The sequence below is a fragment of the Myotis myotis genome, unplaced genomic scaffold (genome assembly GCF_014108235.1).
Source record: "Myotis myotis isolate mMyoMyo1 unplaced genomic scaffold, mMyoMyo1.p scaffold_m19_p_49, whole genome shotgun sequence".
In the NCBI taxonomy this organism is placed as follows: Eukaryota; Metazoa; Chordata; class Mammalia; order Chiroptera; family Vespertilionidae; genus Myotis; species Myotis myotis.
In genome coordinates, this window is record NW_023416356.1 from 810,188 (window position 1) to 835,241 (window position 25,054).

At 44.0% G+C, this 25,054-nt stretch overlaps 1 protein-coding gene across 7 annotated transcripts in view; it reads right to left on the minus strand.

The window, feature by feature from the left end:
• WDR11 (WD repeat domain 11) overlaps positions 1-25,054 on the minus strand; it is a 42,719-nt gene that overhangs the window by 14,629 nt on the left and 3,036 nt on the right. For all 7 annotated transcript variants that reach the window (XR_004967310.1, XR_004967311.1, XM_036307643.1 and 4 more), the window contains exons 4-14: positions 24,576-24,749; positions 22,645-22,831; positions 19,845-20,010; positions 19,326-19,440; positions 18,076-18,271; positions 17,754-17,857; positions 14,906-15,082; positions 13,982-14,066; positions 9,413-9,519; positions 7,106-7,181; positions 1,588-1,696 (exon numbers count right to left, since the gene is read on the minus strand). Coding sequence is in view for 5 of the 7 variants with exons in the window: in XM_036307643.1 (XP_036163536.1) it covers positions 1,588-1,696; positions 7,106-7,181; positions 9,413-9,519; positions 13,982-14,066; positions 14,906-15,082; positions 17,754-17,857; positions 18,076-18,271; positions 19,326-19,440; positions 19,845-20,010; positions 22,645-22,831; positions 24,576-24,749 (1,496 nt within the window). In the remaining 2 variants the exon portion in view is untranslated. The remainder of the gene's footprint in view (positions 1-1,587; positions 1,697-7,105; positions 7,182-9,412; positions 9,520-13,981; positions 14,067-14,905; positions 15,083-17,753; positions 17,858-18,075; positions 18,272-19,325; positions 19,441-19,844; positions 20,011-22,644; positions 22,832-24,575; positions 24,750-25,054) is intronic.

A 25,054-nucleotide genomic window follows, 5' to 3' on the forward strand; every position in this document is an offset into this window, starting at 1 on the left:
CACCCCACAGCCTTGGTGCCAGGGAGAGAGGACGGTGTTCTCTGCTCACTGCATCATCACCTGCAGGTCCACCTCCAACCTCTCACTTTATTTACTGCTCCTGTTACATGCCCACCTGCTTTAATGCATTTAGTCCAACACCTTCTCATATGTATAAACTAGAGGCCCAGTGCGTGAATTCATGCACCAGTGGGGTCCCTCAGCCTGGCCTGCAGGATCGGGTGTCCCGGACTGTGAGAGGGAGCACGATCGGGGCAGGGGAGGGACGTGGAAGGTTGGCCAGTCGGGGAGTGACCGTGGGAGGGCTCCAGAACATGTCCAGCCCATCTCGCTCAGTCCCAATTGGCTGGACCCCAGCAGCAAGCTAACCTACTGGTTGGAGTGTCTGCCCCCTGGTGGTGCGTGCATGTCAAAGCGACTGGTTGACTCTCTGCCCCTGGTGGTCAGTGCACGTCATAGCAAGCGGTTGAGCTGCCTTAGCATATCCTATCCTATATAATAAAAGGCTAATATGCAAATAGACTGAACGGCAGAACAACCGAACAACCGGTCACTATGATGAGCGCTGACCACCAGGCGGTGTGCGCAGAACATGGCAGGCGTTGGCAGCAGGCGGCAGAGCATGGAACATGGCGGGTGTCAGCCGCAGCAGGATGGTGGAGCAGGTGAGCGGGGACGCCAGTCCAAGGCGGGGCACCGGTCGCTGTCACTGGGGCGAGCCTCTGTGGTTACTGAAAATTCTTTGCTCCCGCACACCGCTGTCCCGCCCAGTGCTCGCACCTGCTGCTGGCACCGGCCCTGCTCGCACCCGCTGCCAGTGCCCAGTGCCGACCCCGATCACTCGACACCGTCAGCAGATGTGAGCGGTGGCTGCCGGCCCGATGGCCCCTCAGGGCTTCTCCACCTTGCCCTGCACCTAAGGAGCGATCAGGGCTGGCAGCCGCCTCTCACACCCGCTGCCGGCGCCGGAGCTGCCGCTCACACCCACTGCTGGTGCCGGAGTCGCCGCTCACACCAGCTGCCGGCACTGGCCCCAGTCGCTCCACACCGTCAGTGCGTGGGAGCAGTGGTGGTGGGAGCAGGGCTGCCGGCAGACAGGGGACCAGGGACGCAGCAGGAGGGGACAGGCAGAGGCACGAAGGGTGAGCTGAGACCTGCCCCTGTGCCCACCGCAGCCTTGTGGCCCATAGTTCCTTTCAAGGTGCACGAATTTGTGTACTGGGCCCCTAGTCATTAGGATATTACGCTTTGATTGGTTGAATGGCCAACCGGACGACCAAACACTTAGCATATTAGGCTTTTATTGTATAGGTGTAGCATGTAGCTATTTTGTATGTGTTTGTAACTTACATAAGTAGCACTGTGCTATCCATCCTGCTCCTCAAACATCTGGACTTGCACTAATGTACTATTAGCTTAACACATCCAAGAATACGAGCTATCTTCTTTATTTAGATCATCTTCTTTGGACATACACTTTTACAAGAAAATACATGGCAATAATGATTTCAATTTAAGCTAAAGAAAACTATTCACCACATATACACATATCTAAGTAAACAGTCTAGTTCTGAAATTGTAACTTACCAAAGCGGTTACCCCGGGGAAGGTTCTGGACATTTCTCTAAGAATGGTACAAGTCCTAACATCCCATAACTCCAGCGGTTTATCTTTGAATACAACTGCCAAATACTGCCTGAAATAAACAAAATTACTAAATGACTTTTTGCAACATTTTCACCATACGTAGTACAAGTAAAAAGTTCAGTAAATCAAAAAACTCAGCTAACACCTTCTAAACAGACAATTTACACTAACATCTCGCCCTCGTGGTAAAGCCATGGAGGGAAAAGCTCCAAGATGACCTCTGGGAGCCACGGAGCCACGCGGGCAAGGAGCCAGCGCAGAAGGAAGATCAGGAAAGGCAGGAGTCCACCTGGAGCCGCAGCCGCTCGCACCTCCAGCCCAGGGCACTCACACACGACGAGAGAACCCACTGCCTCCCCGAGGGGAACGGTGCAGGCGGTGGGCAGGGCGGGTGGAAGTGACGCAGAGTCTCTATCTGCCGACGCTGGGCAGGTGTGACAGCAGCAAGGCCCCTGTGCTCAGTGCGTCAGAGGCTCAGGCTCACCTGCTCAGGACCAAGTCTGCACGCGATCATTCTGTGGCCCCAGACAAACCCTGTTCCGGCTTGCCTGCCTCACCGAATGCTGGGAGGAGGAAAAGGGGCAGCAAAGGGGAGAGGGTGTTACAAACCTCGGTAGACTGTGCGGTGCAGTGCTCCCTGCTTATTGTAAAGGCATCTAAGGCCTGTATGTAAATAGCTGACGAAAGAGAATCTGGCGCATGCTAGAAAGGTCATGATGGAAGAGACGTACTTTGACAATAAGACAATGGCTTTCACAAACGGCAAAGGGCTGGAAGGACGCAGGGTTTGGGGGAAGCCGCTGCCTGAAGGGCAGCGTTTCTGCGAGCAGTCCAGCGCGAGGAAGAAGACGGAAGGCGAACTGGATGACAATCATAGACCTAACGCACTGGCGTGCCAGCGGGGTGAGCAGAGTTACTCTGCAGAGAGCGGTGGGTCTCGGAGGCTTTCACTCAGGGAGCACGCGATCCGCTGCGTTAGATTTATGAATTCAGCAGCATGTGTGGCGTCAAGACTGACGGCCCCAGCAGAGATCTGAGCCCAAACAGTTCCACTGAGCAATTCCCATACCTTTTAGCCTCAGGGCTCCTTTACATTTTTTAAAATTATTGAGAACCTCCCCCAAAGAACTGTGTTTGTGTGGGTTATAACAACTGATATTTTGCATAGTAGAAATTAAGCCTAATAAATAAAGACTACATTAATTCATTTAAAATGAAAAAAAACAACTGGCAAAATGGTCACTTTAAACATAAGCCACTCTGCCAAACCAGTTTGGCTCAGTGGATAGAGCGTCGGCCTGAGGACTGAGGGGTCCCGGGTTCGATTCCGGTCAGGGGCATGTACCTGGGTTGCGGGCACATCCCCAGTAGGGGGTGTGCAGGAGGCAGCTGGTCGATGTTTCTCTCTCATCGATGTTTCTAACTCTCTATCCCTCTCCCTTCCTCTCTGTAAAAAAAATCAATAAAATATATATATATATATATAAACATAAGCCACTTTGATAACTACATTAAATATAAATGTCAGAGCAAAGAGAAAAACAAGCCCCAACTATATGCTGTCTATAAGAAATCAACCTTACATATAAGTGAAAGGTTAGAAAAGATACCCCCTAAACTAGCCGTGGGCAAACTACGGCCCGCGGGCCGGATCTGGCCCGTTTGAAATGAATAAAACTAAAAAAAAAAAAAAAAGACCGTACCCTTTTATGTAATGATGTTTACTTTGAATTTATATTAGTTCACACAAATACTCCATCCATGCTTTTGTTCCGGCCTCCGGTCCAGTTTAAGAACCCATTGTGGCCCTCGAGTCAAAAAGTTTGCCCACCCCTGCCCTAAACACTGAGGGAGAGAGCTGGAGTGGCGACCCTGGACAGACAACTCCAAATGACTTTTGATCAGAGAATTACCAACATAAAGAGGACATTTCACAACAATAAAAAAGTCAACTCATCAAAAGTATGTAGCAAGACCAAATATGTATGTGCCTAATACCAAAGCTGTAAAAAACTTAAAGAAGTTTAGGGCCGAAACCGGTTTGGCTCAGTGGATAGAGCGTCGACCTGCGGACTGAAAGGTCCCAGGTTCGATTCCGGTCAAGGGCATGTACCCGGGTTGCGGGCACATCCCCAGTGGGAGATGTGCAGGAGGCGGCTGATCGATGTTTCTCTCCCATCGATGTTTCTGACTCTCTATCTCTCTCTCTTCCTCTCTGTAAAAAAATCAATAAAATATATTAAAAAAAAAAAAAGAAGAAGTTTAGGGGACTCTATCCCCCTCCCCACGTGGGAGTCTGTACATGTTCTTCAGTAAATTTCCACCTTTGCCATATCGAAAAAAAATGAAATAAAATACTCAAAGAAGTTTAGATCTTTGAGAAAGAAATAAACCCACAAGTTCAAAATTTCAACACTCATCTGTCTCTTAGTAACAGATAGAAAAGCAGACGGAAAATCAGTAACAACCATAAACCACCTTGGACAGACATGTACGGAATATTCTAATCCACACAGAACACACGGCCTTTCCAGGTGCACGTGCACAGGCACCAAGGTGGAGCATGTTCTGGGCCATGGAACAACGACGTGAAATTTAAAAGGACTGAGGTAGAATAAAACATGCTCCTGACTCTAACGGGAACTAGAAGTTAAGAGAAAAACACCTGGAAAACCTCCAAACATTTTGAAATGAAACACTGTATCTATAATTATCCCATGGAAATTTTAAAGTATTATAAAATAAATTAAAATGAAAATAATCTTATCAAAATAAGTGTAGGGTACAGGAAAAATAGTGCTTATTACAGCATTAAATGCTTACTTTAAATCTTTCTTTACAGAAAGACCTTACTTAGTTCAATCATCTAAGGTTCTACCTTAAAAAGAAGAATGTATTAAACCCAAAGCAGAAGAAAAAGAAAAGATAACCATGGCCGTCCATGAAATAGAAAATAGAAAACCACAGAGAAAAAGAAACTAAAGGAGTTTCTTTGAAAAGATCATGAAATTGATCGACACGATTTATTGCTATCAGCAATGAAACAGACATCACTCAGATCACAGACATTAAAGAATAAGAGAACATGATAACAAGTTAATATCTAGCCGTAACCGGTTTGGCTCAATGGATAGAGCGTCGGCCTGCGGACTGAAAGGTCCCAGGTTCGATTCTGGTCAAGGGCATGAACCCTGGTTATGGGCACATCCCCAGTAGGGGGTGTGCAGGAGGCAGCTGATCGATGTTTCTAACTCTCTATCCCTCTCCCTTCCTCTCTGTAAAAAATCAATAAAATATATATTAAATTAAAAAAAAAACACAAGCCCTGGCCGGTGTGGCTCAGTGGATAGAGTGTCGGCCTGGAAACTGAAAGGTCCCAGGTTCGATTCCAGTCAAGGGCATGTACCTTAGTTGCGGGCACATACCCAGTGGGGAGTGTGCAGGAGGCAGCTGATCGATGTTTCTCTCTCATCGATGTTTCTAACTCTCTATCCCTCTCCCTTCCTCTCTGTAAAAAATCAATAAAATATATTTAAAAAAAAACCCAAACAAACAAAAAAACAAGTTAATATCTATAAATTCAACAACATCAATGAAATAGATAACTTGAAATACAGCAACTACCAAAGTTCCTTGGGGGTAAAAAATTATATAAAGGGGTAGGCAAAAGCAGGTTTACAGTTGTGCATACCTAAAACAGTTTATTCTTGTATTATTATTAATTACTAGAGGCCTGTTGCACGAAAAGATTCGTGCAATAGGCCTTCCCTTCCCCTGGCCGCTGGCACTGGTTTTCCTCTGGCAACCGGGACCCAGGCCTTCGCTCCAGCCAGAGGGGCCTTCAAGCCTTCGCTGCTCTGGCCAGAGCCACCTTCAGTCTTTGCTCCGCCGCTTCGCACCTACGTATGCAAATTAACCACCATCTTTGTTGATTAGCCAATGGGAGGCGTAGCAAAGGTATGGTCAATTACCATGTTTGTCTATTATTAGATAGGATTATATTACCAGAAGCCTGATGCATGAAATTCGTGCAAGGGGCTTGGCCCTCACAGCCCCAGCTGCCTCGGCCTCGCCCAGAAGGTTGTCCAGATGGTCGTTCTGCTGTTTGGTCTAATTAGCATATTACTATCTCTTTATTATATAGGACTTCCCATATGAACAGCTGTGAACCTACCTTTGCCTCACCCTGTAATATAAGTTACATTCAATTTCCTTCATGGATACAGAGCGCTCCCCTGGTGAATTCCTCTTTAAGGAAGAAATGATGATCAATCCCACACACACTCGTGCATAAAAAGAAGAGCAAAGCCTTCCAATGCAGCCACAAGGCCAACCCTCCCTCACTCCAGAGCCAGGCCAATGCCCTTCATGAACATAGATGCAAAGATCTCTGATAAAATACTAGCAAATCAAACCAGAATTTATTAAAAATTAGCAAATTACATCCGTAACACATCCTATCCAAGTGGAGTTCACTCAGGAATGGCAAGGTGGCTTACTGATGACTGACATTAAAGAAAACCTCAGTAAGTAGAGAGATACACCTCGCTCATGAATCACAAAACATAAGATGTCAATTCTTCCCACAGGATCTATGGGTTCAACGCCACCCCAATCTAGAGCTTTTTTGGTTAAACAGATAAACTGATTCTATATTTTACATGGAAATGCAAAGGTCCTAGGAAAGGTACAGTAATTTTGAAAACTATTTTAGAGAGTTTAATACTTCTGTCTTTGGTCTTTCGGTTTTCATTTAGTCTTTATGGTTAATAATCCTGCTGTATATTCCTCTTGGAACAAAAAACTCAGAAATGTCCTGGAGTTAAAATGGGTATAAATTACAAATAAAGGAAGTGAGTTCTTTCACTTAATAAACCACCATGAGGTGAAAGTACAACAGAATTTCATCATTTAACAAATTGCCTTTTCTTAGTGGGTGGCAGGATTTATGTCAATTTGCAGCAGAACAAAACAGGGCTGCTGATTTTACCACCTAATAAAATACGATCCACACAAATACCCTCATCTCTGTAGAAGTAGAGAAATAGAGACAGCAACTTGTCTTAGCTGGTTTGGCTCAGTGGATAGAGCCTCAGCCTGCAGGCTGAAGGGACCTGGGTTCCATTCCAGTCTAAGGGCACATGCCTGGGTTGCAGGCTCGATCCCCAGTGTGGGGCATGCAGGAGGCAGCCAATCAATGATTCTCTCTCATCATGGATGTTTATATCTCTTTCTCTCTCTCCCTTCCTCTCTGAAATCAATAAAAATATATTTTAAAAAAGAGATAGCAAATTAATTTTGTGATCAAATTATTTCCTTTGATATGGCTGCATGTCACCATTTGCTAGCATGAAGAGAGCCCCTATGGGTCTTAGCACATTCTCACTCTTAGAGATGACAGAGATTCCTTGAGATTCCACTGCAGTAACACCATAGGGGTTTTTAGGTTGATACTTACTTCAAATGAGATACTTTAATCATTTCGATGGGCGATTCATCATTGCCTCGTTCTCCTCGAAAAGCAATGCTCCTGCCTTTAATTGAAAACATTAAAGACAACGTGAAAAAACGGCCCGTAAGACATAGGAAACTAGGAGCTACACCACGCACTCGGACCCGCACAACCCTATTCTCCCCCCTGCTTCTGTGTCTAATCAAATTCCAACCACATTCTCAAAAGTATTACAAGTTAAAGACCAATAATATATTACTCATATTCAAATTCTATTTTATAAAAAGGCATCTTCACTTGTTATAGTTTCTTATATTTCTTCTGTGGTGTCCTTCAATAATTTAGTTTTAGAAATTGAGAAATATCAATTTCTAAAGTTTAAAGGCATTACAGGAGAGCAACTGTCCCTGTAAAACTACTGTACATTCAAAGGAATATATACATCCCCCACACTCACAAATACTAACGAGTGGGGAAAAGCTTGGACAGGCATTTAAGAGTCCTTGTTCCAGCTGCAAAATTCCCAACTGAAATATTCGGACATGTTCCTATCAGAAGTTCTCTACAAACTGAAAGTGGGGAATGACAGGAATCAGTTACCTGCCGAAGAAGCCAATGACTTTCTCTAATTAAAAACGCGTGCCCAGCTGGAGCGGCTCAGCCGGCTGAACAGCATCCTGTGCACAAAGGGTTGCCGCTGGTTCCCGGGCAGGCACACGTCTGGGCTGTGGCTCGATCCCAGTCCAGAAGGCAACCGATGGATGTTTCTCTCTCACATCGATGTGTCTCCCCGCCTCTCCCTCCCAAACCCTCAGCATGTCCTCAGGTGAGGATTTAAAAAAAAAAAGCAAATTGTACCTTATGTCTGAACAAATACATTTCAATATGTCTTCCTAGAGTTTTATCCACATTAATCAAGAGAAAACATACTCAATTTAAAGACAACTGACGCCTGCAGGCCTCCCTGCTCTTCATGCGTCAGTCTCCCACTTAGAAAAGCCAGTAACTAGTCCTTAGGAATTTGTCCTCAGAAACAGACTGTAAAAGACAGATGACGTTATCACAAGTCCTGAACCCGAGCCGACCGAAAAGTGAACAGGGTTTTTGGTTTGTTTGCCGTCTTAGTGAATGACGCCAGAGAGCGCCATTTCATCCAGGCTACCTGGTGACTAGAGACCAGGGGCTTGCTGGCACCTGGGGAATCTGGGACCCTGGTCACTTCCAGGGAAGCGAGAGCAACACTGGCCTGCAGGTGGCGCCAAGTCCTTGAGGGTTAGTAACTCTGAGATGTGCCTTAGTTGTTCTCAACTCTATCTTGGAAATACACATTGAGAATGTAAGGAGGCAACAATATACCTGATTCACTACTCACACATCACACACATACGCATCTTATTGGTTAAAACCATCTACGTATATTCATATTGCTATGGCGTTTTAAAGAAACCACAATTTTGTAAAAAAAAAATTTTTTTTGAAATCAATGCATGTGCTATAAAATAATTTGAAATCCTCACCTTATTCTAGTTCCAAATTTTTCACTTTAAAATTCTTTGGGCCGAAACCAGTTTGGCTCAGTGGATAGAGCGTTGGCTTGCGGACTGAAAGGTCCCAGGTTCGATTCCGGTCAAGGGCATGTACCGGGGTTGCGGGCACATCCCCAGTAGGAGTGTGCAGGAGGCAGCTGATCGATGTTTCTCTCTCATCGATGTTTCTAACTCTCTGTCTCTCTCCCTTCCTCTCTGTAAAAAATCAATAAAATATATTTAAAAAAAAAATCCTTTGGGCTGTAGGTTTTTATCAATTCTGAACAAGTTACTTTACAGGAAGTTTCCTATTGTAAAGTCTTTAAACTCCCAAATTAAATCTCCCTATTTAGTCAGCCAGAGACTATCAAATGTCTTAAATTTGATCATTTAGAAACAATCCTTACCTGTAAGTTTTTTAAGGGTTTCCTTGAAAGTCCAAAATTCTGAAATAGAATCTAATAGAGTTGAGCTACCTGGATTTATTTTAAAACTGTACTTCTGGCTATCTAAAACAACGTATAAAAGAAGAACTGATGCCGTGTATTTATGAAACTGCCTGTTCAGGCCAATGGCACTCCCTTCATCACACACCTGTGGCAACACCATTTGCATACAAACAGCTGAGTCTTCCCTAGGACAACTGTGCGAGAACAGCAGCAAGATGTGAGCGGACAGCCCCAGCACACAAGAACTCCGCGGGGAAGCCAGTGCTTCAGAGCGTCAAGAACGGCCATGGCTCCGACCAGCATGCCCACCGCACCTGCACCAGGCCCCGTGCACACACCTGTGGGAAGGTCAACCAGCTGGAGCTCGTTCCGCACCAGTCCCATGTTGTTCGGTGTTGACGTAGCAAAAGAAAGGAAGCCGGTCAAACTCGTCCACTCAATACCCCTAGAATGAGAAATTAAACACAGATTAACCTAATGCCTTTTCTGTTTGAAAAAGTTATTTGACAAGTAAGTTTTTCCCAAGACCTAAATTATACAAATTAATTAATTAGCAATATTAATAGAACCTTTTATTAGAGCCTAAAGTACCATATATTTCCAACACATATGAAATTATTTCTAGTTAAAACTTTATCTCCAAATACTGACAAGACAGTTTGGTTATCGGCATCGGTGGCAGCAATAAAATAACTTAAAATCCAGTAAAGGAGTCACGCTGCAGTGGTTTCTGGGAATTTCTCTGCTTAAAAACAAGTGGTTTAGACATATTCTGCGCAAACTGCTTAAAGTTGAGTCCACTTAGGAATTGTATCAAATGTATCAACATTCTTGGTTAGGAGGCATAAATTCCCGAAGCAAACACCACCCACTGAGCCCGGAGACTTGGAAGAGGCCTCCCCACTTGTTACACACTAACCACGCCTACGGTGACACAATAACGGGAACCTGGCTAATTGCCGCTGGGAAAGGCCCTTGTCTCCTGCTTCTCTTTCCCCAAACGTGTAACAAACTCATTTTCTCCTCAGACGGAACAAGAGGAGAACCAGTTTGGACTCCTCCTGCTCTCGACGCCCGAGGCTTCACTCAGACACAGAAACCTCAGCGCACGCTCTCCAAGCCTCGCTGCTGGCGTCTGAGCTGCTTGGGCTCCGCACAGGAAGGCCACTGTGGCTGGACACTGACCATTCCAGCCTGCCCGCTCTCCACTCCATGTTTAAAAAAACACACCTGCTGAGACCCGGGACATGCTAGTGCCTGTGCTCGGCCCTGGGAATGCGGCTTGAACGAGGAAGATACAGCCGCGGCCCTGCTGAGCTTCTGATGCAGCAGGACGCTCACACAGGCCTCCCATGTTCCCTCGGACGCAGGAGAGAGCTGCAGAGGCCAACGGGCTGTCCGTCACTCGGGGCAGGCGAGGCTTCCAGGACATAAGGCTGAGGCCCCAAGGGCGCACAGGGCTGTGCCTGGAAACCTGCACCACCAAGGGACGAGGGGACAAGGGGACGGGGCAGCTGCTGAGAAACGGCACTAGACCTAGACGTACCCCCTCTCTCTCTGAAGGGAGGTGCCGGCGCGTTTCACCAGGCACGTGACACGCTTGCCCCCGGTCGGTAACTGCCTCAGATTAAATGAATAAGGTTGAGAGAAGCCTCGCGTTCCATCTACGTCAGTGCCACACACGTTCAAGGAGTGCTTGCCGCCTGGTTCACAGGATGCCCCGGGCTCAGACATAACAGAACGGGGGGGGGCTGTTATTTGATTTCATTTGATTCTAGCACCGGGCGTGCAGCCTTTGAGCCGATTCCAGCAGCAGCCGGTATATCCATCCCACACCTACTGATCAGCTGCAGAGAAAGAAAATCAGGCTGGACCTCAGAGTAGATCAGACAAGGGGATTATTTCTCAAAAGGATGAAAACTCTTGTCAGACACAGCTAAGCACCCCAGTGCTTGCTCTAAGGATTAGAAACCACTGCTCAGGTGACACTGGGCACAGAGCTCCACACACAAGGGGAGGCAGCCGCTCGCTCTCCGATCCATCCAGGCTTGTTCTCTAGGATCCCCAACTACTGAGCCATGTGACTTGTTGATGGGCGTCTGGGGTTCTGACCCTAAGGTTTCCAGCTGGGCCTGCGGACCCCTCCGGGGACGATGCCACCGCCTACTTCTAACCATGGTGCTGGGGGAGCACACACTTCCTGACAGGCCCAGACGTCCTGGGATTACATAAAACGAACGTCTGCAAATTTATTGAAAGACAAAACAGAGATCATTTTACTTTCCACAAATTACTCCATTTCCTCAAAACAACTCTGAGCCGGTCAATGTTCTGATACCCGTATAAACTACTGTTCTAATAATTTCTGATACTGAAAATAGTATTGGGCTATCCTATCTAATAATAGACAAACAGGGTAATTGACCATACCTTCGCTACACCTCCCATCGGCTAATCAGCGAGATATGCAAATTAACCACCAACAAAGATGGCGGTTAATTTGCATACGTAGGCGCGAAGTGGCAGAGTGAAGACTGAAGGCCGCTCCGGCTGGAGCGAAGGCCTGGGTCCCGGGTGCCGGAGGAAAACCGGTGCCGGCAGCCAGGGGAAGGGAAGGCCTGTTGCAGGAATCTTTTCGTGCAACGGGCCTCTAGTCTCTATATATAAAAGCCTAAGCGACCTTTACGACCGGTTGCCATGATGCGCACTGACCACTAGGGGGCAGACACTCAATGCAGGAGCTGCCCCCTGGTGGTCAGTGCGCTCCCAAAGCCAACCTCCCCCGCTGGCCCTGATCAGCCTCGATCGGCCCAATCGCTGGCCAGGCGGAGGAACCCCACCCATGCACAAATTCGTGCACCGGGCCTCTAGTAGTATTATTATTGTTAATCTAGTCCACTGGACAAAGACACAAGCTAATAATCTAAGAAAACCGACATGTATCCACTTTACCTACTTCCAGGAATCTTCCAACAGATCATGAGCTGCAGCTGTCTGTTTGCAGGCACAGAAGCTGCTCAATGCCTACTTGTAAAGTAACAGTTAAAACACCATGGCTTTCAAAGACCACACAGAGGCAACTTGCAGCTGGGTGATCCCTGGCCATGAGCGTGCATGAGATCAAGTACTTAAGACTAAGTGGTTTTAAACAACACATTTAGCATGTGGTAGGAAAACAACTTTCTAAAAGCTGGCCTTTAATTTGCATGTGAATATCCAGAGTGTTCTGGCTGATTGCTAATAAGTCTGGCAGTTTTTATCACACGCTGTGAGATTTTCATAATGGCTTTTAATGACGATACCATAATTGCATTAATTGAAGCACAGAGATAGCAGGATGTCAGCATCTTTTTGGGTACCATCTCTGAATATAAAAGGTGAATTATCTTCAAAATGGCAATTAAGAGGGAGAATTCATATGAAAAAGGGTGCAGATCGGTGTATCCTTCACACCAGCCTGTGTGAGGAGTGTATCCCTAGAGTTATCTGGAGTCCCAGGTAACGGTTTCTAAGCACTTTCAGTGTCACTCAGTAGTAAGTATTACCATAGCAACTGTAAGTCATGGACTAACTGACATCTAGGACCCAACTGAGCCAGGAGAACAAATCTTACTTTAAGAAATGAGCAGCTCACTGGGAACTAGCTACTGCCTTTATTAAAAACTTCAGTGTTCAGAAAAAAGTAAAATGTGCTTGATTTTCCAGGAGCCTGGACCAGAGTCCTAACATGAATCCTGGCCCAGTCAACTTTTTATCTTCTTGTCAAAGCGTTTCCTGCTCACCCAGGTGCACACCCCATCCAAGGCCTCACAGTGAACTGGGGAGGACAGGCCTCCCGCCGAGAACTGAGTGCAGTTCAGTGGAAGGAATGCCTGCACAGCGTGAGTGCCAAGCCTGAGAGCACGCGCTGGGTGAGTGAGAGCTGGTGCTGCCGCCGGGAAGGGTGGAGGCCTGTCAGAGGGGAGCTGTGGGCAGGGAAGGAGGAGGAGCTGTCAGCAGCAGGGACTCCTGAAGAAGAGAAGGAAGAGGCGGCACGTGTCAGGGAGACACTGAAGGGGCAGCACAGGCTGGACAGCCACTCCGGCTGCACCACAGCGCACTGCCCCTGCGAGAAGGAGGCCCTGAACGCCTCAGCACGTCCATCCCCGTCAGCAGCTCTGACACGGAAGGGCTAACCTCTGCCCGTTCAGAGATTCGTTTAACAGAATAACGTGCTCTTTAAGGTTCACTAAGAATTGTCACACACACGGGACCTGTACCTATAATGCACAGAGGACAGAAAACGGCCTTCCTGCATACTTTTGTTAAAAGATCATCAAAAATACTGGCAACTTAATAACTTTATATTATACAGTCCATCCTGCTCGGGCATCCAAGGGAAACAGCCACACAACCAGCAAAGCAAGGCCATGAGGAGAGAGAAAGCCAGAGGCACGCACCCCTCTGCCACTCTGGCCCTCCCTCACCATGTCTGCTCACTCACAAAACAGATCCCATCCGGAAGTTAAAAATGCTGGGGAGCTTGGTCCTTTTCTCATGTGCTTAAGCAAAAACATAAATGAGGTTAACTATTAAAATGACTTTATTCAAATTTTCATAAATAGTCCTACTAAGGGATCTTTATAGAAATGCAAAACCAGCTAGATAAACCTCAACAAGGAGACACGGTGATTTCCAGTAAGAAAATACCTGAAGGTCAGGAGAAACCATTAGGTCACAGCAATGGAAGTGAGGGCAATGCTCCCTGCAGGATGCCCTCACACAGGGAGCAATCAGTGCTCATCCTGGCTGAGCAGCCACCGGCTGGACGTGAATACTGACTGTGCAAAGCTCCCAGTGGCACAGCCACACTTCAGAGCACCCCGTGCAGAGCGCCTGGTGTGATGTCGGCGACACAGGACACTCACCTGACTTCACACGAGTGGACACTCAGCTCCTTGTGCAGCAGCCCGCTGGTCAGGTGGTACACCAGGACAGAGCCGTTACCTGTGCCTGTCCAAACAGGAGAGCATTTACCTAGCGAGAATTCCAGACCTTTCCAACATGAGTCTTTTCTCAAGATTTCAATCGTTTACAACATTTCTCTTTTATAAAAGGGACCAAAGCTATGTGATTAAAAAAATTAAAATTCTCTGTCTTCCTTCCTATCAAAAATGTGCCTGATCTTGTGTGCTCTGAAATCTTACTGAACCTTAAAATTCAAATCACTTTCAGAAGATAGTAATGAAAAAATGGGAAGAAAAAACAATGCCAAATAGCAATATTCAAATGAGCTGTGAGTACTCACATGTCAGCCATTAAGCTGACACACTAGCATAACTCAGACATACTAGCAACAAAATAAATGTGGTCAGGTTTTCATTTTAGAAAAAAAAATCACAAATCACATGTTTATAGACCTGGGAAGAAAGCCAGAAGCCAACAAATCACATCTTTAAAAAAACAATTTCACTTAGCCTCTTCCTCTTTATTCTCAAAGATAAACAAGGATTTTCCAGTAACTAGCGAAGTTAAAAGTCTTATAAAATATAAAACATGCTGACAAATTAAAAATAGGTCTGTGCCCTGGCCGTGTGCTCAGTGGGTGGGCATTATCCCATGCATCAGAAGGCTGCCGGTTCAATTCCTGGTCAGGACACATGTCCGGGCTGCAGGCTCCATCCCCACGCAAGAGGCAGCGATCAATGTTTGCCTCTTAAAATCAATGTTTCTCTCTCTCTCTCTCTCTCTCTCTCTCTCTCTCTCTCTCTCTGCCTCCCTTCCTCTCTCTAAAAATCCATAAAAATGTCTTAATAAACAAGCCAACAAACAAAAACAGGTCCAATACTCACCAACAGCAAGCAATGGCTGATACATCTTGATGTTTTTTGTGGTCAACGGGGGACACATACGGACAGTAAATGGTGGTGCGGGCAGTCCTGAAATCAGTCCCGTGAGCAGGAATTTGAGGTGCACTTCCTGCAGAACGGAGCCTTTGGGATGTTCTTCCCCAGCAATCGCGCTTTGCCCTGATTGGTAATCAACAGCAATACATTAACTGTTGTGCATGCGATCTGCAGTGGGAACACTCTGCAGGCCTAGAAGTGCACACTCGGTCAGGAGGCTGAGCTGTGACCGTGGGCTGAAGCAGGACGGTGGCTCTGCCCTTGGCTGTGGGCCCTGCCATGCCCTGCCTGGCACCTCGAGGCAGATACTCCAGGGCGCGCTTCCAGAATGGCCAACTGTCTCCTAAGAAACACTGTTTCAGCCAAAGCTCCTGGAGTTAGCGCACCAAACACAAATCAAGGGGACGCCGTGGAGTGACTCTGTCGATGACTTGGTAAAAGGCACCCAGAATCAGTAATCCCACACAACAGGTTTAAGAACTCACTTGGACTTCTATAAGAAATCTTACAAAATTTAAGCTTTACAATTAAACCCATTATATGTAAATATATAAAATAATGTATATTACATATAACCTGTAACTGTCAACAGCTAGGTATTAAATGTCATAACTTTCAGATGTAACATTCATACTTAGGAAACCAAGTCTCCAACTAAAAAGATGACTCCACTAAAAACGAGTGTAAGAAATATGAATCTGAAGACTACAACAAAAGCAATACTGTTTACTAACAAGGGTAACAAACTTTCTTCCTATAAACCACTACTGATGACTGGATTAAAATGTCAAAAATACTACAGTAAAGAATATGTGAGTGCACATATGAATACACACTTACATATACTGTTTAAGGGAAAAATGTAAATGCTAGGAGTGTGTGCTAGGACTCTGAATATAATCTTTCAAAGCTACAAAGTTCTTTTAATAAGAAGCTGTTTTAAAATCCATAGATATACAGAAAAAAGTGGCCATCAATTTAATGCACATAAAGTGATCCCTTAGGATCAGTCCTACAATTAGTATCAGTTTTTGGTTACAAAAGATGGATCCAAAGAAATGGGAAATTCACAGGCAGCTACACGCCCACCACCCCCAGCACAGTGCAGCGACTCCTGAGAACTGCCACACGTCCGTGCAAGCACCTATTATCTGTGCAAGCACCTACATCTGTGCAAGCACCTTCCACACGTTTGTGCAAGCACCTACATCTGTGCAAGCACCTTCCACAGCAGCAATTCGCTGCAGGGCAGGGAAGGCCTTAATAAGCAGCAGCCTTTACCCAACGAATAGAAACCAGGCCTCTGTATTTAACTGAACTATCAATTATCATTAAGTACATAGTGAATCCCAAATTAAAAATTTAATTAAAAGTTTTAATTAAAATGTTTTCAAGTAACAAAGCTTTAATACTTTTAAATCAACTACAGTCAAGAACTAGTGCACAATCTATATCCTTTTGCCTCCTGAAAGTGTAATTTATATCGCTTAGATCCCTAAACAGCATAAAATCCCAGTGTCTTTCATATTACCAATTAGTTCTGTGCATGTGTGTGTTTGTAATTCCTTTTAATTTAATATTTTTATCATGTGCAGACAAGGTCAATTAACTCAGAAAATTGTGTTACTGATAAAATGCATTTTGCAAAACGAGTCTGTGTCCAAACCTCTTTCTATGGATTTATGCCAGGAAGGTAAGAGGGAGAATCTGAGATACAAAAGCGTCTTCAGGAGCCATGAGAAAGCCGAGGCTGGAGGGTCCGGTCCTGCTGCGGTCACAGTAGAGCAGCCAGGACTGGAGGCCATGGCCAAGGAGCAGGCTCCAGACCAGGGGAACAGGTGCACCTTTTGGCTCTGCCACTTACTGGCTGTGTGGTTCTAAGAAAGTTCTTAAAATCTCTCGGGATCTCAGTTCCCACAAACATGAAATGGACATAGTATCATCTACCTACAGAGCATTTAGCACAGCACTTAACCCAATACTGAGCAACCAATCAATGTCCTCTCTGATTAAAAAAATTAATAAGTGCCTAGCTGCTGTGGCTCAGTGGTTGAGCATCAACCTATGAAGGAGGTCAAGGTTCGATTTCCTGTCAGGGCACATGCCCAGGTTGTGAGCTTGATCCCCCATAGAGGGCGTGCAAGAGGCAACAGATCAATGATTCACTTATCATTGATGTTGCTATCCCTCCATCCCTCTCCCTTCCTCTCTGAAATCAATTAAAAAAATACATAAAAAAGATTAATAAGGTAATGCACTTTTCTTATATATCATCTATCAAGCATTTCAACAAAACATCCTACTAAATAATAGCGATTTTCAATTACATTATGGAAGAACAAATAATGATACAGAAAAACCTTTATAAACAATAGCTACAATTTTAAAAGAATAAGACATCAAAATTGCTTGGCATACAGTATTTATAATTTCTAATTGTATAGTATTTGAAATCACAAATCTTTATTCTTCGTTTAATTTATACGGGCCCTATAATAATGAAATAAGTTGGAAGCAATATTTTAACTGCAAATAAATATTTGAAAGTAAGACTCACCATATGTAAACAAGACAATGTATGTCTCAAGTTAAAATAATTGTTGCCAACCCTTCTCAGTTCTTTATTATTCCTCCAGGAAATATCGCTGTGTATCTGGGATGCACACAGCTCTGGCTCTCTACGTGGTAGTGTTCTCAAGTATTAACTCTGACTTCATAATTGCAAATCAGTGAGACTTTAGTTTTGCCCTTTAGAAAGAATCCACAACAGGAAAGTCAGAGAACAACAGCTCACCGATCATGTTATCCAGAGAGAGGTCGGGGAGTTTGTTCTGCAGCACCCCCACCGGGATCCCACAGAACGACACTGGGGAGTACAGAGGCGACACGCCGGAGCCACTGCAAGGACACGGTCATTAGTGCTTCACAGACGTAAAATCTGCATCACATGACGGCAACTCACCAACCACAAGTGCAGGTCATGGCATTCAACTTTCCTTACCCACAAGTGAAATACCTCCAGCAGGTTTACATAAAGTCTTCATTCTCACTTTAAAATATTTTATTATCTTTAAAACAAACAGACAGAAAACAAAGGAACAGCCCGGCTGACTGACCTGCTCCGTGCACGGAGATGGCCCACGGCGGACCTCAGCTCCCAGACCATGACCCGGCCGTCGCTCACCACCAGGGCCGCGGCGTTCTCGCGGACGGGGCAGCACGCCATGCTGAAGGGGCGCACGGTTTTCGTCACGCGGATGGCGTCGCACTGGCTGCGCAGGTCGTAGGTGAGCTCCTGGACGGGATCTGCATCTGAACACAGTGGTGCCTTCTTGTCACCATCAGGAAGCAACCACATCACCATCACTCGTAATTCCTTTAATTTAAATAAAACCTCCACTAAGAAGGTTATCAGTCCTTCACTCATGAAAATCTGTCAAGAATGGCTTCTCTTTCAACGATTTCATCAGAATATACAGATAATTACCTTATTGAGTGTCTACACCAAGTTTCGTTTCCAAAATGACAATTATAATCAAGATAGCTTGTTTTTTTGCCCTAGCTGGTTTGGCTCAGTGGATAGAGCGTCGGCCTGTGGCCTGAAGGGACCCGGGTTCGATTCTGGTCAAGGGCACATGCCCGGGTTTCCAGCTCAATCCCCAGCAGGGGGCGTGCAGGAGGCAGCCAATCAGTGATTCTCTCTCATCACTGATGTTTCTATCTCCCTCTCCCTTCCTCTCTGAAATCAATAAATACATATATATATATATATATGTATATATATATATATATTTTAAAGATAGCTTATTTTTTAATATTTCTAAAATAAAGAAAAGGCTCTGAATGGTGACATATAATTACATCATGAACAGTGCACTACAGACCATCCTAATTTACATGTCTGCAATAAGCCTGCAAATAACTGTACTTTACAAAAGATGTTAACGTTACTCTCAACTTGATGTAGGACAGGACTTCACAAAACAGAGCTGTTCTTCTCCAGGGTAAGACTGAGGCTGACAACGGAACGACCTAGGGCCTGACTTGCCTGTCACTTTCCAGGGAAACTCCTGAAGCAGAGGAAAGGTCAAGGGAGTAATGGATGTGCCCACCAGGCTGGGCTCGTGCTCAAGAAAAACTCATAGATCACATCTACGCGGCCCCTGGAAGCCCTCAGGAGTGACAACCGGTTGCTCCATGTGGTGCGTCGGGCACTGTCCTAACCCCGGGAGGTGTTCCAGGCCTCACAGCGGAGGCTTTCTGCTTTCTCAGGCCAGGACTCTCGTTAACGCTAAGACTGGCTGGTACTTGCTTTACAAAATAATTCTGAAAAGAGTAATTAACATTACTGTAGATAGAAACTCACCTGGCTCCTCGTTTGAAGTGGTGAAAATACTATTATAAGATCTTCGAACACGTAAAGTTATGCAACCATTCTCATGTAGGCAAAATAAACCATCTCGCTGAAAGCAGGGTATTACCTTTAAACAGATGATTCGTTTATTTTTTAAAACAAAATAAATTAAAGAGTATATACTGTGGCATTCAAAAGTTCATATGTAGAGGACATAGGCTAAAAGAAAAAAACAGACAAAAATATACTACATAGTCCCCAAGTTTTGTAAGTAAATGAACATTTAAAAAATCCATTTATAATCATAAAAATTTGTCTTTATCCATGTAACTTAAATAGTTCGGTAAATATCTCCAGATCAGTCAGAAGAATTTCTAGGATACATCAAGTCAATCAAAAGTTAAGAAAATAAGAAATGTACAACATTGTTAATTTTTAATAAACAAAAAGAGAGTCGAACTAAGGCCCTTTGCATGGTTAGGCTCTTCCCCTACCCCCGACTTCTGGGGAGGCAAAGATAAACGCCGATACCTGCAGGAACGGAACGCCCGTGCGCTCGATCGCAATCACGCCCACGGTCTGGTTCACCTCGAGGTCCAGGACTAAGATCTCGCGGGGATAGAGCAGCAGCATGTGGTTCCTTTTGGAAGGCAGGTAGGCCAGCTGCAGGCAGTCGTTGAGGGTTATGAACTCAGCACTAAAACAACCAAAGCTGTGCTTTAGGCCCAAGAAAGGAGTCAAAGATTCATCCACATCAGCAAAGCTACTCAAGAGCTGCATCGTGTACTGTCCACATGAAACTGTCAGTGAGCCCTAGGCAGTGTGGCTCAGTGGATAGAGCACTGGCCTGTGGACTGAAGGGTCCCAGGTTCGATCCCAGTCAAGGGCACATGCTCAGGTTGTGGGCTCGATCCCCAGCAGGAGGCGTGCAGGAGGCAGCCAATCAATGGTTCTCTCTCATCGTTGATGTTTCTCTCTCCCTCTCCCTTCCTCTCTGAAATCAATAAAATTACATTTTTTTTAAAAAATGTCAATGAGAATGTACAACTGTCTATGAAATGACCAACAGAGCCGAGTATCTAAAACTTAAACCTCCACCACGTGCCCAAACCCAAATTATGACAATAACGTTGTAGAGGCTGAGTGAGATGTGTTTCTAAATATTGAAAAATATAGAGTAGTACGTCTATGATATAAGATGACAGGGTAAGTCTATGATATACTAGGCATTCATAGGATAGCAGTTTTATTTTTATTTGCAATTAGAAGTACTAAACAGATGCTGAAATCAAGACTCAGGATAAAACAAAACGTTTAGAGTAATGAGGGGCACTGGTCAGCGGACTGTGTGTGGCCTTGGGCAAGACTTAACCAGCCTGTAGATTAATATATAAAAATGATATTTACATATAAATTAAAAATGTATTTGTAGAGCAATTTGTATTTTACCATTTTTTTTTACCATATATTTTACTCTGTCTTCATTTCCTTTTTTAAAGAAAATATATTTATTGATTTCAGAGAGGAAGGGGGAGAGAGAGAAACATCAATAAGGAGACAGAATCACTGACAGGCTGCCTCCTGCACACCCCCTCTGGGGATCGAGCCCACAACCTGGGCACAGGCCCCTTGACCTCCTGGCTCATTGGTCAACACTCAACCACTGAGCTACACCAGCTGCGATTCTTTTCCTTTTAAGCTGCCTGAAATCTTTTTTGAAACAAAATAGGGCAATTTACTCACTTATCATAGCATTTTCTTCTGTGTAAATAAAATATACAAAATCCATGAGGACTTTAAAAGATTGTTAGAGTCTCAACAAAGCATTTTAGTAATCTGTGATTAATGCTTATACTTAGTCATAACCTTTTTAAACTAAATATATTTCAATTGGAATAGGCATAGTTATATTCTATTTTCTACATAAAAATACTATTAAAAGGTTTTGAAATTTAAAATAAAGTTAGCTTAGAGGACTAGAAAGGGGAATGTGGGCTGCATTAAACGCCTGGCACTGCCATTTCCTGTTTGGGTGAGGTGAGGAACAAAACAATGTGAGACACAATTTCCTCATTTATAACACAGGACCAGTTCTACTGCCCAGGACTGTAGCACGACCAAAATATAATAATGTACGTGAAAACCCAGAGCACTTCTATTTGAAGGTATTCATAATTCATTTCCCCTAAACTCACTGTGAACATGATTCATATGAGAAAAAATGTAATATATATAAATCATAACTTATAAAACTACTCAGACTACACAATAATTATTTCTTTATGAGACAGAATCAATGGAAAATAAAGTTCTCATGAGCTATTTAAGGAGCTATCTTAAATTATTTTGGCACAGGGTGGGGGATAAATTAGTGGACTTAACCAGCCTGTAGATTAATATATAAAAATGATATTTACATATAAATTAAAAATGTATTTGTAGAGCAATTTGTATTTTACCATATATTTTTCAGGTAATTACCACAAAGTCTAGATAGAATAATCTTAGCATATTAAAAGTAAAGGCTCTTTTAAAATAAATGCCAAAAAAAACTGCCAAGGCAATGAAAAATGAAAGTATAATCATGGCTCTATGAAGAAAACAGAAATCTATTTCTAATGCATAAAATTAGTTACGTAAAATAAAATTTTATTCAGTTGCAGTTTCTGATATGAACAATAATAGCTAGGATTTGCCAAGTGAATGCTTATTAAGCATCAGCCACTATGCTAAGTACTTAGATTACTGCATCTATTAATCCTCACAGCAACCCTGTGAAATCCCTTAAAACACTATGTTAGAGATTGGGAGAGTGAAATCTGAGCAAGATTGAAGATCTTCCGAGTCAGATAGCCACAACTTCCTCTAGAGTCCTGGCCCTAACCAGTATGAGAAACATCTTTACATGCATAAGAAAAATACCCTTATTTTACAGCTCAAGGAATTGCACAGCATTTAAGTCAGGAAAATTTATTTGAAATAAAAAGCCAGATCTCGTCCTCAGATTTCAAATATATTCAGTGGCCACCATGTTAGAACGTTCATTCAATATTTCAGAAGTAAATATCAGAAGTCAAAAATGTTAACCAGGAAAAAATCAGCGGGGGTGGGGGGGTCGGCACAATGAGTGGAAACAAAGGAGCCACGATAAACGCTGAGCTCCTCTTAGGGGCGGAGACAAAAAGCATATTTTTCCTCTTATAAATTCAAAAGTGGAAAGGAGGAAGGGGGAGATGAAGAAAATCAATCACAGTACGAGTTCAAAACTGATTTTTTCAAGAACAGACGATAAACAGATGAATGTTGTTGTTAGCTTCACGCTGTAACTTACCTAGGTTTCTCCTGAGTGATTAAGATTTTGACTTTATTAAGAGCCTTCTTAGCCCCCGTGGCGGCAGCCAGTTTGCTATGAGCTGGGCTAGAGTGCGGGCTGGATATGTAGACTTTTTTCCCAGGGCCTGAGGGAGGCTTGGAGGGGGAGAAGTCTGAGATGAACACAATACCTTCGCTGGTGAGTACTATATGGAGAGAAGCAAACCCGATTGAAGTTTAATCCAGTTTAGCACAGTTTTCTCCAATATGATTTTGAGAGCAAGGTAACGATAATTTTAACAGTACAGAACTGGCAGTGTTTGCAGTCATAACGTAACGGAATGTTCTCCAAGTTGAAGTGAAACAGGTGGCCCGTTATGATTCATCCGAGGCCTCCAAGCTCAGCATTCTAAATTAATGTTTTATATTAAAAAGATACCAGAGCCCTAGCCATTTTGGCTCAGTGGACAGAGTGTTGGCCTGTGGACTGAAGGGTCCTGAGTTCGATTCCAGTCAAGGGCACAGGCCTGGGTTGCGGGCTCAATCCCTAGTGGGGGGTGTGCAGGAGGCAGCCAATCAATGATTCTCTCTCATCATTGATGTTTCTATCTCTCTCTCTCCCCCTCTCCCTTCCTCTCTGAAATCAATAAAAATATATTTAAAAAAAAATAGATACTAGAAGGTTCCTGGCAGAAAAAACCAATGTTTGTTCTTTCAAATTCAGTGCATGGACTTTCATTAAAAACCCTCCCTCATTATATCACATAATTGCAACATCTAAATACTTTTTTGAATATAAAATCACAAAAATCCCATATATACAGGGTGTCCCCAAAAAATGTATACACACAGTGTAGATTCTATTACTTTTCAAAAATGAAATGTATTTTAATAAACACTGCCTTTATAATCATTCAAAGTGTGCATACATTTTTAGGGACACCCTATATATACATATACATGAGGCTCTACCTATCACACTTAGCTAGGTTCAAATATTTGACTTGATGATATAAATTTATGATTATCATGAACTACTCAGTCTAAACATATGTCTTTTTCTTCTTGATCCTCAGATGGAATCTTAGGATGTCTAGGGAGTTCTTTTTCTCTGTAGATCTACAGTAAAGTAGAATGCCAACAGTGGCCTCCACCCAACACAACTGGCCACTCTCCACCCGCTTCTCCCTTGTTCCCTTTATCCTGTTTCACTTTGTTCTACCACCTGTAACCACTAATACACTAGACGTTACCAATTCATTACGCTCTGAGGTTAGACCTGCCTCCCTCTCACTAGAACGCAAACTCGATAAGGCAGGGGTCTTTGCCTTGTTTCACAGAGATATTCTAGGCCCCAGAACAGGCCTCCCATATAGTAATAGCCCAAGAAACATCTGTTGGATAATTGGATAAAAATATCTAAAAACAAAACCTAATTTATCCTGTTTTACTTTGCACATTGGTAAAAGCAACTTCTGCAGGAAAAAAACTCCCTTGGGCTTCCTCTGTTCCCTGCATGCGTCTGGTTATGGCACTGGTTAGAACAATGCTTTTTTAAAAAGGAAGGGCTGAATTTGGTCAGATTAAATGAAACACTTAACTCAGGTTCTTTAAATGTTCCAGGAAAAACAAGTTTAATTAAATTCGAGTTGGTAACAGCACAACGACTCTCTCTGGCTAATCTAATTCTATTCACAAATTCAACACAGTGGAGTCCAGCTGCTGAATCAAACATCTAAGTATCAAAACACCTGCCAACGCTATGGGTTATGACAGCGCCTGCATCAGCAGCTGCAGGTTATGATTCACGCCTGTAGGAGGAGCTCAGAGGTGTGTCTCCCCCTCTGCTCAGCTGTTGGACAGTTTTGATACATAACGCATGTGACATGTACACAGTGTTAACTCTATGATAAACACCTCAACTCATTTTCCACAGAAACCATTACTCACAAGTTAAATGGGAGGAATCAAACGGGTCGAAAGAAAAGGAAAGGATGTTGTCTGCGTAGCTCTTCTTCCAGAGTTTGGTGCCGGTGTCCGCATTCCAGAGCACGATGTAGTTTGGCGGGTGGATTGCGAGCAGCAAGTCTCGGGAGGCATCTTGGCTCCATAACCACTGAACGTCTGCAAAGACCAGACAAGGGCAGAGCTCAGTGATCACGCACCTCAAAACACTTGCATGCTGACTGGCCTTGATAGTTAGTAGTGTGCTGTTTTTTACATAATCCTTAAAATCTTAACGATCCTCCCACGCAGTGTAGCATATATGTGTCTATGTGTCAAGGCTGCAGAGGAAAGTTAATTTTATATAAAAATTAGATGCGTGGACATCAGCATCTCAAGGTCAAAATTGGCAAGTAATCTGAAATCTTACTTCAAAGAAAAGACAAGGCTATTTGCAGTAATCAATACTTAAAACTTTATGTCAA